The sequence below is a fragment of the Emydura macquarii genome, unplaced genomic scaffold (genome assembly GCF_026122565.2).
Source record: "Emydura macquarii macquarii isolate MOO-44397 ecotype Brisbane River unplaced genomic scaffold, CSIRO-AGI_Emac_v2 contig_965, whole genome shotgun sequence".
In the NCBI taxonomy this organism is placed as follows: Eukaryota; Metazoa; Chordata; order Testudines; family Chelidae; genus Emydura; species Emydura macquarii.
The window spans coordinates 1-16,344 of NW_027131102.1; the positions used below are offsets into that span (position 1 = coordinate 1).

The 16,344-nt window shown below is 67.7% G+C and overlaps 1 protein-coding gene across 1 annotated transcript in view; it reads left to right on the forward strand.

The window, feature by feature from the left end:
* Window positions 1-3,543: 3,543 nt before the first annotated feature.
* SPEG (striated muscle enriched protein kinase) overlaps window positions 3,544-16,344 on the forward strand; it is a 47,661-nt gene continuing 34,860 nt past the window's right edge. The window contains exons 1-7 of the mRNA XM_067543666.1: window positions 3,544-3,686; window positions 6,976-7,287; window positions 7,651-7,740; window positions 7,987-8,365; window positions 9,957-11,485; window positions 14,024-14,167; window positions 15,366-15,548. Of these exons, the coding sequence (XP_067399767.1) occupies window positions 8,016-8,365; window positions 9,957-11,485; window positions 14,024-14,167; window positions 15,366-15,548 (2,206 nt within the window). The 5' untranslated portion in view covers window positions 3,544-3,686; window positions 6,976-7,287; window positions 7,651-7,740; window positions 7,987-8,015. The remainder of the gene's footprint in view (window positions 3,687-6,975; window positions 7,288-7,650; window positions 7,741-7,986; window positions 8,366-9,956; window positions 11,486-14,023; window positions 14,168-15,365; window positions 15,549-16,344) is intronic.

Sequence of the window (16,344 nt, forward strand, 5' to 3'; positions counted from 1 at the left end):
TGCTCAACAACTCCCCATTCTGTGCCGCCCAGTGCAGTAGTCTGGGAGCTGACCTTGTCTGGGAAGACAGGTAAAAGAAGCATTGAGTACCTCAGCTTTCTCCACATCTTCTGTCACTAGGTTGCCTCCCCCATTCTGTAAGGGGCCCACACTTTCCCTAACTTCCTTGTTGCTAACATACCTGTAGAAACCTTTGTTACCCTTCACGTCCCTTATTAGCTGCAACTCCAACTGTGCTTTGGATTTCCTGATTTCACCCCTGCATGCGCAAGCAGCATTTTTATACTCCTCCCTAGTCACCTGTCCAAGCTTCCAGATCATTCTGGATCACGTACCAGTCCTCTTCATTATTTATCACTCCTGCAATTTTTGTGTCATCTGCAGACTTCATCAGTGATGATTTTATGGTTTTTTCCACAGCATTGATAAAATGTTAACTAGAGCAGGGCCAACAAACAATCCCTGTGGGACCTGCCTGGAAACACAGTTGCTTGAGGACAAGTCCCCATTTACAGTTACAGTTTGAGATCCATCAGTTAGCCAGTTTCTACCATGAATGGGTGCTATGTTCATTTTATGTTGTTACAGCTTTTTAATCAAAATGTCATGTGATACCACGTCAGGCACCGTAGAAAAGTCTCTCACGTCAGTCAGATTAGTAATATCATCCCTTCGTTTGGCAGGATCTGTTTTCCATAAACCCACACTGCTTTGCAATACCCTCCTTTAATTCGCTATTATACGAGTCTTGTATCAGCTGCTCCATGATCTTGCCCAGGATCGATGTCAGGCTGACAGGCCGATAATTTCCTGGTCATCCTGGGTCCCCTTTTTAAAAACTGGCACAGCATGACCTGTCCTCCGCACGGAGCAGCCACTGCTTCTCTAGTGTAGCATCCCGGTGTGTGGGTGTGTGTGTGGGTGTGTGTGTGGGCGGTGCGACTCACTCTCTCCCCCGGCACCTTCTCCCAGGTTGTATCTTTCTGTAAACAATCCTCGTGCAGTGGGGAGCAGCAGCTGGTGCTGGGAGACCCCGGGGCACTGGCTGAGGCAGGAACGTTTAATGCCAGGATAATGACGCCTGGATATGGAGACCTGGCCTCTGTGGGTGACTCTCTCCTTTGTGTCCATGTGTCTGTCCTTGGTGCCTGTCTGTCTGTCTCCCTGCTTGGCACAGCCGCTGCCGAGGTCCCAGGGGGCTGGACCGGCAGAGGACAGCCTGGCTGCAGGCCACGTGGACTCCAGCTCTGCTTGGGAAGTGGGAGAGAGGCCTTAGATGTGCAGAGTCCAGGGCCAGGTCGGTCCAGAGGTGGCGGAAGCTGTGGCTCTGCTAGCCGGGTGCATCCCCCTTGTCCCGTCTGTTGTCCCCCAAATCAAGCGGGTTCTGCCCATTGATGCCTCCAGCGTTCCCTGGCGCTGGCGTTGGTCAGAGGCGGGGGATGAACGTTGCAGGCGGAGAAATGCCGTGGCCTGGAGCGTAGGGCGTTGCCTCCCCGTCCTCCGTCTCCTTGGCCGGAGCCTAACGTTTCTCCCTCGGCCTCGCCCACTGCGGTCCCGAGCCGCCTCTGCTTCCCGGCTCGTTGGGGGACCCAAGGCGGCTCAGGGCGTCACACAGCGTGCCCCGGCGTCAGGCCCGAGGACTCTGCTCCCCGGAGTGGCTTCGCTTTCTGCACGACATGCCCGCGCGCGCACACAGGCACAGCATGTGCACCTGGGCACCTGTAACACCCCCCCATGCACACACCTGGGCGCCTGTAACACACCCATCACCGCACACACCTGGGCGCCTGTAACACACCCATCACCGCACACACCTGGGCGCCTGTAACACCCCCCCATGCACACACGTGGGCGCCTGTAACACACCCATCACCGCACACACCTGGGCGCCTGTAACACACCCATCACTGCACACACCTGGGCGCCTGTAACACACCCATCACTGCACACACCTGGGCGCCTGTAACCCCCCCCCATGCACACACCTGGGCGCCTGTAACACACCCATCACCGCACACACCTGGGCGCCTGTAACACACCCATCACTGCACACACCTGGGCGCCCTGCACGCCTGTAACACCCCCCCATGCACACACCTGGGCGCCTGTAACACACCCATCACCGCACACCACCTGGGCACACTGTAACTCACCCATCACCACACACACCTGGGCGCCTGTACTGCACACACCCATCACTGCACACACCTGGGCGCCTGTAACACACCCATCACCGCACACACCTGGGCGCCTGTAACACACCCATCACCGCACACACCTGGGCGCCTGCCTGTACCGCACACACCTGGGCGCCTTCACTGCACACAGTGTCTGGGCACCTGTAACACACACATCACTGCACACACCTGGGCGCCTGTAACACACCCATCACCGCACACACCTGGGCGCCTGTAACACACCCATCACCGCACACACCTGGGCGCCTGTAACACACTCTTCACTGCAAGTGTCTGGGCACCTGTAACACACACATCACTGCACACACCTGAGCGCCTGTAACACACTCTTCACTGCAAGTGTCTGGGCGCCTGTAACACACCTCTTCACTGCACACACCTGGACACCTGTAACACACTCTTCACTGCACACACCTGGGCGCCTGTAACACACCCATCACTGCAAGTGCCTGTAACACCCGCCCACGCTCACACCAGCAGCTGGAACACACGTTACACTGACGCACCCCCGCCCGCCCGCCCTTGCTGGTGATGCGCTGTGGGGAGCGGTGGGGAGCAGGTGCTGACACTGGGAAACTCCAGAGCTGCCTGTTTGCGGCTCTTCGCCCAGCCGGGTGGTCTCGTGCTGGGGCCAGGAAAGGCCACCGGCTGCGCTCGACTCCACGGCGTGTCTCTGTCTGCACGTGGCACCCGACCAGTGCCAGCGTGGCAGGGGCTGTCCTTGCCCGCAGCGGCAGAGCCCTGGTGACGTAGTGATGGGGGACGTGGAGCCCCTGTGCCTGGTGACAGAGCCACGGCTGCTGCCCTCTCTGTCACTGTCTGTGGATCGAAGAAGGGGGTGAAGGGCGTCTTCCGCCGTCTCATCTCTGCCCCCCCGGTCTCCCGCTCAGTGCTGGGAACGGCAGCCCCGGGGCACAGATAGAGGAGATCCGGCCTGAATCTCAGAAAACCTGGCCGTGAGAACTGGGCGGGGGCCCTGCTGGGCCCCGGCTGGGAGTCGGCCCCAGGAGAAGGCCGGGGCGCCATCGCTGGATGTTTGTGCGGGCGTAATGTGCTCGGGGAGCAGCCCTGCCCTGGCCCAGGCGGGGGGAGCTGTCTCGGCCGCGCACTTTTCCATCCCTATCTTCTCGGCTTGCTCGCCCGGCCCGGGCACTGGGGCTGGCTTTACGGGTGCAAAGGGACGTTTGTGGAGGGCCGGCGTTCGCCTGGGCCGGGCGGGTGTCCTGGGCCCCTCTCCGCAGCTGGAGGCAGGCGCTGCTCCTGGCAGCCTTTGCTGATGGAACTGCCCTGGGAATCCCCGTCTCTTGGGGTCCCCGCGGATCTAATGTTGCAGTGCGCCCCCTGTTAATGAAGGCCCCCCCTTCCTCCCCTGGCGCTGCCCGGCTCTGCCCCTCGGGCTCGGCGCTTCCCCGCCGGGAGGGATAATACTCTTCTCTTTTCCTTTGCAGAAAGGCAGCCACTCACGGCACTTCGGGCGCCTCACGCACGGTGCGTTGTTACTGGGACCTGTCCCCTCCCCGGGGCGGGCCCCCCCCTCGGCTGGCACCCGGGGCTCTTGCATGCGGGCGCTCACGGGCCGCGCCTGTCGAAGCCGCAGGCAGCACCTGTGGGGCGTGACTCATCCCCGAGGGGGCTAGCGGGAGAGCCAGGAGAGACCCCTGGGGCCAGGCCTGCCGGCATTTGGGACCAAGGAGCATGGCAACGCGCCGGTGCTGATGGCCCAGGCCCCCCGTGCCTCCCGGCAGGCTCAGCCGGGCCCTGGGCAGGGCTCAGACCCGACGTCCCTTCCCTGGCCTGCGATTCCCCGAGCGCGGCTGCGTGTGGGGTGGGGTGGGGTGGGGTGGGGCTGGCCATGCCCAAGTGCTCTGTGGGATGCTGCTGGGTGACACGATGCTCTCCTGCCCCACAGGCCGAGGGGGGCTGAGGGACCCGGGGCTGATGGAGCTTTAAGCTGTGTGGAGGGATGTGGGCATGTAGGCGATGGCTGTGGGGAGCAGCTCCCGGGGCGGGCGAGGCTGGTGTGTGATGGGGGGGCTGTGTTGGGGGCAGGGCAGGACAGGTGTGCGGTGGGGGGGCTGTGAGTTATCACCCATCCCAGCTCCGTGGGATGATGGCGTGGGCCGGCCGTGGGTGGGGGGGTGGATGGAGGGCGAGGAGGGGTGGCAGGATTGGCCCGTGGCAGTGGCAGGGCAGGAGCCATTAGTTCTCAGTCTCTGTTATCTGGCCGGGGGGGGGAACGATATCCCAGGGAACCTGCAGCCCCAAGCGCAGCAGAGCGGGGGAGGCAGGACCCGACCCCTTGGGGGCTGCCTGAGAGCAGGGTCTCCTCTTCCCCCAAAGTCTGTGTCATGGACCCACAGGATCGGGGCCACGGCCCAGCTCAGGGACAGTCTCTGGGAGGCCCCGTCCGTGGGCCAGGCCCCGAGGGGTCTCGCTCTCCCTCCCGGGGAAGCCACGCGGCTTCACTGCCTCCTAGACCGGACCCCTGGGCCCGCTGCCCCCCAGCTGCACCCCGTGAGCTCCGGTCAGCGCGTCCCACGGACACAGACCCTGAGGGAGACGTGTCCCGTCCCAGGGAGCAGCGCGCCCTGCGCCAGCGTCTTCAGGGACACGCAGCTGGGCGGGGGGTTAGTCGCTGGGCCCGGCCCGGGGAGCCCGGGGTTGGCCGGAGAACAGCAAGTTACAGCAGCTCCATCCCGCTCAGCACAGAGCCCGAAGCCCCGGCCCTCCGGCCTCCCTTTGTCCCGGGTCAGATGCCCCGATGGCTCCACACGGCCCACGCTTAACTCCCCCCGTCCTCTGTTGCTCAGTGGGGCAAACCCGGCTTGGCCTCCTGCCGAGAGGTGGGGCATCCCCTGGCCCTTGGTTGCTGGGTGTCACAGTCCCGGTGACTGGATTTGCCCTTGTCTTCTCAAAAACTTCCTTGACATGGGGCCAAGCCCCAGAGCTGGGAACCATCCACACCTGAGCCTGTGAGGAGAGCAAACAGCCCTTCCTACCCCCAGTAACCCTGCTGCACACAGGGGAAACTGAGGCACATGTAGGCTTCAGGCAGACAGTGCAAAAAATTCCCACTTGGTCCCAGTCTGCCAGAGAGGGACCAGTCTGCCTCCCGCTCCAACCCTGCTTGCCGGGACTGTCCCGTCCTGGAGGAGGCAGATGGAGCAGGGGCGTGTGCACACATGTGTGTGCACGCACGTGCGTGTTCATGTGCGTAGCAGCAAGCCCAGCATACAGCAAGCAGGACTCGGGTCTCCCCCATCTGAGGTGGGCTGGAAATCCTGCAGTTCGGTAGCTGGCCCGGCCCGGGCTCCAGCTCAGCCCTTCGGGGTCACGTTTCCCAGCTTTTCTCCACACCCCAAGGCAGGAGAGAGGCTTCCTTTAAACGAGGACTGAGCTCCTCACCGGTCCCAGGCGCCAGCGCTGGGGCTCCTGGGAAACACCCGCTGAGGCGCTCGAACCGTGCGAGGGGGCCCTGCTGGTCCTGGGGCCCAGGGGCTGGGCCAGGGTCTCCCTCCCTCTGTGCCGTTCCCAGCCCCTTCCAGGACCAGCCGCGGGACAGGAAATGTCTCTGAGCGGCCGAGTTTGAGGTGGGTTGTGAAGGGCTGGGCGCTGGGCACCGTCCGTCCGTCCGTGCTAACCCAGCCCTGGGTGAGTGCATCCGGGCGGGGATGGGGGCAGACAGCAGCCGGCGCTCTGGCTCTGTCTGTCCGTGGGGCCAGCTGGTCTCCGTGGCAGCATGGGGCAGCCGTCAGGGCCCCTCCCCTTGGTACTGCCCCCAGCCTGGGTAACGGGGCAGCTGAGCTGGGTTCTGCGTGCCACAAGGTTTGCAGATCAAGCCCTGTGGGGTGATGGAGCGGCTCTCCGGCCAGCACCGGTCCCTGGAATTAGGAATTAGGCCCTGTGGGGTGATGGAGCGGCTCTCTGGCCAGCGCCGGTCCCTGGAATTAGAATTAGGAATTAGGCCCTGTGGGGTGAAGGAGCGGCTCTCTGGCCAGCGCCGGTCCCTGGAAGCACGGTGCCGGGGGGGGCAGGGAGACTCTGCCCTGGCACCAGCGAGCATCCCAGAGAGGGAGCGCGGCTGCAGGGGACAGGTCCAGTTTCAGCAGGTGGCTGGGGACTGGGTTGCCGTCCGTGTCCACTGCCTGGCAGAGATGGTCCCTCGCAGATCCTGGCTCCCCTTTGGTTGCAGCTGGGGGAGGGCAGCTGCCCTCAAAGCGCCAGGGTGGGTTTTTCTGCTGGGCCGGGTGTGCTGTGTGTCGGGGGGGTTGAGGGTCGCTGAGTGTGCACACGCTCGTGCGAAGAGCCGGGGCGGGACTGTCTCTGGCTGTGTGCACACTCCTGTGCGGGGCTGGCTGCGATCGCAGCTCTGGCAGGGATGGCTGGGAAGGGGGGGCTCTGAGAGGCAGCCCCCCCCGGCTTACAAATGACCCTTTGGGGCTGGGCTCTGCCTGGCTGGGGCTCGGGTTCTGCGAGGAGATGGGGCAGCGATGTGCCGGGGTGAGCCTCCCTCCCGGGCACCGCGGCTGGGCCAGGAGGCAGAGCTGGGGCGCTCAGACAGGCCTCGGCGCCTCACAGACAGATGGGGAGACCCGGACTCCGGGGTCCCAGACTGGGTCTGACAGAGCAGGGGGCGGCCGGCGTAGGGTGCCATGGGGGGGCTGTAAACTGTGCTGTGGGGAGGGGAGGGCTGTGCGCCAGGCCGGGGTGTCTCAGGCAGGTTCCTGCTGGGCACTTGGTGCCGATCCGTTTCGTGGCCCCCGCAGGCCCCGCTCAGGTGCCCCTGCTCCGGCCAGATGTGCACCAGGTGTGCGGGAGCTGCGGGCGGGCACCTGAGACGGGGCGAGCAGTGGCGCTGAGTTAAATGCAAGCTCTGGTTGGAGCTCAAGGGCCAGCGGGTGCTGGGCACACCACCCCCCCCTCGCCCGCTATGCTCCATCACGTCCCGGCCCGAGTGCCCGGCTCTCGCTGCCCGTGGCCGCGCGCCCGCTGCCCGCAGGCTGGGCCGCTAACCGGCGCTGATGTCTCTCTCTCTCTTGCTGCCCCGATGGAAGCGAAGTTTTCCGCTCCTGCAGGAAGCAAAGCTACGGTAGGAAATCGCTCGCCTCCCCCCCACCCCGGGCCACGGCGCCCTGCCCCCACGCTGCCCCCCCCCGGCCACACTGCCCTCCATCGCCGCCCCCTTGCACGGCCTTGCTCCTTTCTCTCCCTGCTGCTGGCTCTCCCCTGCTTTCCCGCCCGCTGCCCTTCTCTGCTGCTCCCTGCCCTGACCCCCGAGTGCGGGGCCTGGGACCAGCCCGCTCCCCCGCCGGGGTGAACGGCTCTGCCTGCCGGACCCCCCCCAGTCCCAGCTCCCTTCTGCCTCCCAGCCGCGACCTGCGCTCCGAGGGGCAGGGATTCCCAGCCAGGCGCGCCCGTTTTGCCCTCACTGCCCGCTTCTCTCTGGCCCCAGACTCGGAGACGGGCGAGGACGACGCCAGCGACCCCCAGGTGACACGGCGCAGCGCGGTCCAGGATGAGACGCCTTTCAGCACCCCCACAGGTGAGCGGGAGCCGGGGAGGGGCTGCAGGTAGCCCTGCAGGGGCTCGGAGTAGGGCAGGGGCCTGGCCGGTCCGTGTCTGTGCAGGGGGCTCAGAGGAGGCGGTGGGGGGACCTGGCCAGTCCGTGTCTGTGCCAGGGGCTCCACTCAGGGCAGGGCTCCGGCTGGGGCCAGCTCCGAGCAGGCAGGGGCTCTGGCCGGACCCATCTGGGCACAGCCCCCCACCTCACCCTCTCTCCTCTGCACAGGGGAGTCGGACACGCTGGTGGATGCCTCCATGAACACGCCGCCCAGCTCCGTGCTGGGCCTGCCGCGGGCCGAGGAGCGCTCCAGCTGGTCGGGCAGCCAGCAGACCGTGGTGGAGAAGGAGCCGGAGCCCGGCCTCCCAGTCAGGGGGCCCTACCTCCGCCTCAGTGGCTGGCAGCTGCCGGGAACCCCAAGGCAAGCACACGCGCAGGCCCCCCGCGGCGCCGAGGTCAGGCACCTGGGGGTGGAGCCGCTGATACGGGCGTCGCGTGCTAAGCTGGTGGGCCCAAGCTGGGGGTCTGAGGATAGCCTCTCGGTGGCCAGCGACCCCTACGGCAGCGCCTTCAGTCTGTACAGAGGACGGGCGCTCTCGCTCCACGTGTAAGTAGCTGGGGCAGGTGTGCGGAGGGGGCATCGCGCTGGCCGGGGCCATCTCCTCCCGACCCCGCAGCCATCATCGCCTCCGCCTTGGGGTCTTTCTTTGCCTTCGTCATCCCTGGGAGAGAAACGAGGTCTCTGATCACAGTACGGGCCCTGCCCGGGGGTGGGGCCAGGGCCGCGCAGCTGGTGGTGGAGCTGGCGGGGAGCTGCTCTGGGGTGGAGCCTGGGGAAGAACAAACCCCCTCGTTCCTGGTGGACAGACGGCCGGGCAGGCGGAGGGGCTGAGGCCTCGACCCCTGGCAGTGCCACGCTCCCTGCCCCCTCCCAGCTGGGATCCAGGGGCAGGGCCCGGGGATGCTCATTTCACCCATGCTGCGGCCCCGGCCTGGGGGCTCCTGGAGGGCGGGGGGCATCTCCCCAGCGCTGGCTGCTGTGCTCAGAGGCCCCGTCCTGCCCACCCCGGCACTCGCCTGCTCCTTCGACCTCCATCTCGCCCTCTTCTGTTCGAGGCCTTTGCTCACCAGAGTCTCGTCCTTACCATTGCGATTTGCACCCCGGGGCCCCAGCCCACCTCGCCCGTCGCCCGTGGGCAGCCGGCTCCCAGGGGGGCCTGCAGGGGGGCCTGGGTCCGTGGGGCTCCCTCTGAGCCTGTGTGCGTGTGCCTATGGGAGTGTGTGTGCGTGCACACGTGTCTGTGTGGATGCATGTCCGTGCGTGTGCCCATGAGTGTGTGCCCACGGGTGTGATCATGAGTGTGTGTGCTCATATGTGTGTTCCCATGTGTGCATGACTGTGTGTGTGTGTATGTGTGCACGTGCCCGTGAGTGTGTGCCGGTGTGTGTGCTCATGCATAGGTGTGCGTGTGCCTGTGTGTGAATGCATGTCCATGAGTGTGCGTGGGCATGTGTGTGCACAACCATATGTGTGTGTGTGTACATGTCCACGAGTGTGTGAGCGCGTGGCCATGTATGCGTGCCCGTGTGTGTGCACAACCATGTGTGTGCGTGTGCACATGTCCATGACTGTGCGTGTGTGCCCGTGTGCCCATGGCTGTGTGTGTGTGCGCACATGTCCATGAGTGTGTATGCGCGTGGCCGTGCGTGTGTACCCGTGCGTGTGCACAACCATGTGTGTGCATGTGCACATGTCCATGAGTGTGCATGCATGTGGCCGTGTATGTCTGTGCCCGTGTGTGTGCACAACCACGTGTGTGTGTGTGTGTGCCCATGTGTGCGCATGGCTGTGCTGCGCAGCACCCTGCACCTGGCCGTACGTCGTAGGACCACCGCCCCGGTCGCCAGATCCCACACGGGGCTTCATTCGTTGGGGGCAGGACCCCGGCCCCAGAGAAGGTAGAGCCGGGGGGCCCCTCTCTCGTTCTGGGCTAGCCCCACCCTGGCCGTTTCCCCTGGGGGGCCATTTCCAGCCGCATCTCCCCCCACCCCCCACCGTCTGCTTGCAGTTTATCCAGCTTAGCGCGCCAAGGTCCGTGCCAGCCAGCAGCCCCTCTCCCTGGAGTCTCCCCCATTCATACGCTCTCCCGGGAAGCGAGGCTGGCTCTGAACCTCCTCCGTTTCCCTTCTGCCTGCAGCAGCATCCCCCAGGGCGGGTACAGGAGAGGCGACCCCAGCGGCAGCACCTCAGACATCCCCGCAACGCCTGGGGCAGACCCCCGGAGGCCTCCAGCCCAGCCGTTGGCCCCCAAGCCACCTGTCGTCTGCCCGCCATCTCCCAGGGTCGGCCAGTGCCCGGCCCAGCCACCCGGAGCTGCTGCTCAGCCGGCCGGCCAGGGTCCTGGCATCCCCTCCGCCACGCCCCTGACTCCCCGCAAGAAGGCCCTCATGCCGGTGGAGTACCAGGACACGGTCCCCGAGGAGTACGAGGAGAAGGTCCGGAAGCCCAAGTCTCTGGGGTACTCGCAGGCCAGCACGCTGGAGTCCCGCCCGCAGACGCCGCTGAGCGAGACCTCCAGCCGCGTGTCCGTGCTGCGGCCCTCGCCCAGGCTGGCGCGCTCCGGCTCCAAGATCTTCGAGAAGCTGAAGTACTTCGAGGAGCGCCGGAAGAGCCTGGACCGCACGGACAGCCCCCTCCCCGTCCACGCCTGGCTGCCCCTGCGCAAGACGCGCTCCTTCGACCAGCCCGACCTGGGCCCGGGGCCGCTCACGCCGGGCGGCGCCGGGGAGGAGCTGCGGGCCGGGGTGCGGTCGGAGATGGGCGGCCCGACGTGCCGGCGGCTGGCGTTCCGCCAGAAGGCCGCCTCCTTCGACGAGCGGGGCCGGCTGCACGACCTCGAGCACAAGTTCTCCGAGGAGCTGAGCCGCATCAAGAGAACCGTCTCCAAGCAGCAGCTGATGAGGTCCCAGGAGCTGGCAAAGGCTGGCCTCCCGCGGGACCCTTCGCCCTGGGGCCCCAGTGAGCTCTCGGAGGCCCACGGGGCCCAGCCCGGGCAAGCTGCCCCGGCCAGGAAAGGCCAGCCGCTCAAGGCCCCGCCGCCTGTGGAGAACGCGCGCGTCATCCAGCAGCTGGCCCTGTCCAGCGTGGGGCTGGTGGGACCTGGCGACGGGGTGGAGCTGGCCCAGCCAACGGCCGCGCGGAAACCGCTGGCTCGGAGCTGTGCCCTGGCCGGCCAGCCCAGGGAGCAGGCTGGAGCCGGGAAGGGTTTGGAGCAGGAAGGAGACGCCAAGGGCAGGAGGAAGGTGGAGCCGTGCCCTTCCTCGCAGGCTGCTCCGCTGGGGCGGACGGACTTTCCCCAGGCTGGGGCCCCCGAGGGAGCGGCACGCCTGGACGGGGGCCCAGCGGTCGGGGCGGGAGCTAGCCATGACACCAGGGCCCCCGGGGCTGGGAGCGAGGCCCCGTCCGCCAGGCGCGTGGGCCAGCACGGGCCACCCCAGAAGCGGGACGCGGGCCACGACGTGCGGTTCTTGCCCTGGGCCAAGCCTGGCCCAGAGCCCGGGGCCGGCCTGGAGGGCAGCAGGGCAGGGCAGCGTGGCCCGGCCAGGGAGGCTGAGCAGAGGCAGCTGAAAGTCCCGGAGAAGGACGACGCCCGGCTGGCTCGGGAAGGGAGAAGCGCCAGGAGCAAGGGGAAAGGCCGCCAGGCCCGGCCCACCTCTCCGGAGCTAGGTAGGGGCAGCCGCTCTCCTCCCCATGGGGGGGCCGCCAGGGGTCCCCGCTCCCGTGCAGCCTGGAGCCGAGTGGTTTGGTTTGGGTGCAGAGCTGGGGTGCAGGAGACCTGGGTTCAGTTCCTGCCACCGACTCCCGGGGCAAGTCACTCAGGCCCTGGGCCCACCTGGGCACCGCCTTGTCCCGGGTGCGAGGGGAACGCCAGAGCGAGCGGCTCAGACGCCGGAGCGATGGGCACGTGGACGTACCTGCCTCGGACGGGGCTCTCCGGGCCGAGGGCCCCTGCATTGCTCAGCCCTGAATCCTGCTGGCCTGGGCGGTCGCGTTATTCCTGCCTCAGCTCAGCCGGGGCCAGGCCATTCCCCGGGGGCAGGAACTGCTTTCCCAGGCTCAGTCAGTCGGTTATTTCCTCCCACCCTCCGTTCCAGGCGGGCAGCGCAGAGGGGCTACGGCCTGGGCTGCCCCGTGGGCCCTGCTGGGGTCGTGGGAGCCGGGGCTGTTCCTGGCTGTGTCATGTGGGGAGGCTAAGAATGATATCGCAGGCCCTCCCTCGGCCCAGAGTGCCCTGCCGTGCCCCTCCTTGAGCTGCTAGCGGGGCAGGGGGGCACCAGAGCACCCCGCTGCCAGCGATTGCTAATGGGGGGCGCACGTTCAGGACAGGCCCTGGCCCCAGGGGTGGGGCTCGGCTCTGACCTTGGCCAGCGCAGAGGGTGAGCTCCGTGCCAGGCGTGCTCCAGACCCCCGTGCCCCGGGGCGGGAGGGTTGGGGTTTTGGGAATGTTATTTCCTGCAGTGGGCAGAGCAGGGGGCTCGGCTCACCAGAGGCGTTCGGAGGAGGGAGTGAACTACCCCCGGGGTGAGGATGGGAGGGGGGACATGAGCTGCAGGCCAGGGGTGCTGTGCAGGGCTGCAAGGCCAACAGAGCCAGCATGGGGCAGTGTGTGGGGCAGGGGGCAGAGCCAGGCCTGCCAGGGCCCAAGCAGGCGCCAGTCCCTTGCTGTGCTCTGCCTGGGCTCCATGGCGCCCAGAACCCCCCGGTCCAGATCCCTCCCAGGTCTGCGTGGCTGTTCCAGGGCAGCCCACGCGCTCTGAGCACGCCCGCTGTGATGCTGCGGGGCTTTGCACGGTACCGCAGTCCTGTCTGAGCAGTGTTTGCAGGCCTAAGCCCGTGCCAGGCCCAGGACTGCCCGGCTAGCGGGGACACCTGGTTGTGTGGACAGTGTGCTCCAGCTGCAACTCCCAGGAAGGCCTGTTTGGGGAGCTGCGGGGCAGATCCCTCGGGAACCCGGCCTGCGCTGGACTGGGGGCAGGAAGGCATGCTGGCGACGGGTCACGCTGCCCAGTGTGAGAAGCCAGGGCATCTCCCAGCGGGTGCGGACGGGCCAGCCCCTGAGGCAGACTCGCCCAGTCACCTCCCCGGCTCCCTTTTCTTCCGGGATTTCTCCCGCCTGTCAGTGCCGGAAGCTGCCCAGGAGCTGGGAAAAGCTGCCGCCCGCCCGCGGCCCACACTCGTTGGGGTGGGCAGAGCGAGGCAGGGAACTACCTGCCCAGAGGCCCTGGAGAGCTGGCGCCAGGCCCTGCCTCTGCGCTGTGCCCCGCTCTAGGCCCATGGAATGGCCCCAGGGTTTTGCCCGCAGGCTGGGGGGGCTGGCTGCATGGATAGAGCACAGGGCTGCATTGCGCTGCAGCAAACAGGAACCGTCCAGCGAGCCCGGGGCTAGCACGGGCTGGCGCGGGCCCAGACCCAGGGCAGGGGAACCACCCTTCCAGCCCCCCACTCAGCACCCCCAGCTGGTGGGGCAGGGATGCGCTGAGCTGCAGTGAGCTTCCCCCACCACCAGGGGGCACCCACCTTGCTCCCCCTCTCTATGGCTCTTTCCGGCTGCAGGGATCCGGCTGGGGCTGCTCTTTGCACCCAGCTCTATGGCGCCCTGGGGCCACTCCCCCTGGCCTGGGGCGCCCGCTTGGGGCTGGCGCAGGAACTGCCTGCCCATCAAAGTGGCTGCTGTGGGGGGGGGCACCCAGAAGGGGGCGCCCCCCTGCCAGTGGGAAGCCTGGTGGGTCTGGCTGGGGGCGCCCGGCGGCATTCCCTCCCTTCCCGTAGGTGCCACCCGCCAGCCAGCCCGTGTGCCCGGCGCGCCTCCCTGGCTCGGTCCCTGGCCTCGGCCCAGGTGGCACCGCTGCCCCTGGCGGCTCAGGGATGGCCCCGGGGTCCTGCCCTGGAGGCATTTCAGGTTCCGGAGCCCAAAGAGGCGAGGGGCGAGCTGGGGAAAGCAGGGGATGCTGCCCCTGGCGGCTCAGACCCGGGGGTTCAGGGGGACCGAGGCCAGCGCAGGGGCTGGCTGGACTCCAGCACTGAGCTCTCTGCCTGGCTGCCTGGTGCATGAATCGCTGCCGGTGGGAGGCGGGCTGGGGGCTACCCACAACTGCCTGCTGCCCCCTCCGCTCAGCCGCTGTGGGGCTCAGTGCGGCCCCCGCCCCCCGCGGGCCTGTCCCCGTCCCCGCTCAGGGGCCGTGGGCCTGATCTCTCCCCGCTCAGAGTCATCCGACGATTCGTACGTCTCCGCTGGCGAGGATCCCCTGGAGGCCCCGCTCTTTGAGATCCCCGTGCAGGACGCTGCGGTGACGGTGGGCGCAGAGGTGCTGCTGAAGTGCATCGTCACAGCCAACCCCCTTCCCGAAGGTGAGCGGCCGCGGGAGCCGGTGGGGCGGGGCGGGGCGGGGCGGGAGGAGCTGGCGGCGTGCCAGCCAGGGGGGTTAGCATCAGCAGGGCCTAGCGCACGGGGAGCTCCCCCCGTCCTGACACTGCCTCCCTGCGGGGTGTGGGGTACCTGACTTCCCCGCCGGGATTCCGGGGGGAGAATTCTTCCCTCCCTCCCATGGGTTCGCGTTCACGCCGCGCTCGGCGGATCGAAAGCACCGACTTGTCCCCTCCGCCCACTGGCAGGAAGCGTGGCCGAGCAGCGAGGGCCAGCCACGAGAACCCTGGCCTGGAACGTGGCCTGGGCAGCGTCTCTCCTGTGGGCTGCCCGCGCCGCCTGCTCCTGCCTCGGCCGCCCCAGCTGGCAGGGGCTCGCTGCAGCACCGTGGGGAGGGTGAATCTCTCCGGCAGGGCTGTGCAGCACGTGGGCTTTGCCATGCCGGCTGCACTGCGGGCTCTGGACTATCCTCCCTTCTCTGGCACCTGCTGGCAGCCGGCTGGGGGGACTGGGAAACGGCGGCTCCCACAGCCCCAGCGAGCGGAGGTAATAGGGCGGCTCTCCACGCAGCCTCAGTGGGCAGCACCAACCCGAGCGCCGGGTCAGGCTGGCTGGCCTCTGTCTGGAGGAAACGAAGCCCTGGCTGGCAAAGGGACTTGCCCGATGTCACGCAGGGGCAGTGGCAGCGTCTCGCCCCAGGGGCCGGAGTCTCTGGGCCTGGGCTCTGGCGCTGCCGGTGCCTGCCGGGGCAGCTAGCCGTGCTCAGCTGAGAGCCGGGAAATGACCCTCTGGGAGCACCTGTGCAGCCAGTTGGGGTGCAAGGAGGGGGAGGGAGCCAAGCCCCCCGTTGTCAGGGTGACGTGCCGTGGCCGGAGAGACGGGGCCCCGGCTCAGACCATGTGCAGCAGGACGTGCCTCCCGAATCAGCCCCGGGGGCAGGTGAGTGACAAGAACCACAGAGGATCTGAGTCCTGCTACACCGAGGGGAGAAACGTGACCCCCAGCAATAACGGGGAGCAGGGCTGCCCCCGCAGGGGCCCCGTTGCAGCGACCGTGACAGGCGGCGCAGGGCCTCTGCCCCCAGCCGCGCCTGGCAGCGCACACGCCGGCTGAGATGGGGCTGGCCGGTCCCTTCCCTGAGGCCTGCCCAGGCCGGCATGACCTGCCCTCTCCCCACCCCAGTGGCCTGGAGGAAGGACGGGGTCCTGCTGAAGGGCAGCACCTGGCGCCCCATCAAGGTGGAGGGTGAGCGCCACACCCTGCTGGTCCGGAGCGCCCGGGGGGCCGACGCCGGCCTGTACACGGTCACGGCGGCCAACGAGGTGGGAGAGGCGAGCTGCAGCGCCATCCTGACTGTCCAGCCGGGTGAGTGCTGGGGCGCGGGGCAGTCGGGGGGGACGGGTGATTTCTCTGGGGCGCAGGCCCCCCGGGGCTGGAAAGCCGAAGCACAGCCAGAGGGAGGCGGCGCAGAGGGCGAGTGGGCGGGAGGCTGAGCGTGGGGCAGGCTCTGGGCCAGCTCAGCTGCCGCTGGCGCTGGGAGGAAGCAGCTCCCTACCCTACAAGGCGCTGTGTGAGCCGGGCAGCTGACGTGCTGGGAGCTGGGAGGCCCCTGCTGCCTGTTTGCCTGGGCCCGGGCTGGGCTGCGAGCGGCTCTGGGGCCCTAGCGCCAGCTGATCACACAGCCGTGCTGCCCCCCACCCTGGCACTGCCCCAGCCCCAGCCCCAGCCCCTGCATGGGACACTACAGCACACGGCCGCAGGGATGGACCAGCCTGGAGAGCCGTGAGCCGGCTCTGCCCCGGGAGCATTGCTGGGGCTGTCCCGGCGACACCCCACGGCCTCTGCTCTTCCCTCCACGCCGCCAAGCGCCCCTTCTCATGGGCCGTCCTGGCTTGCCAGGGCCTGCCTGGAACCCCCAGGCCGCCCTGCCCGCCTGCCCCACCCGGCTCCTTCGGCCCAGCTCAGCCCAGGCCTGGCGGCCCCGGGGGCACAGACATCCCCCGCTGGGCTGGCATGCCGTGGGCTGGCTGGGGGGCGCGAGGAGCCGGGCTCGCTGTCTCCGGCTGGCGGGGCCAGGGCGGGGGGCACTGGGCCGAGGGCTGCTTCCAGGGGGCAGCTGCGGCCCCCATGCTGGGTCCTGCCCACAGGGACAGCGAGGGCT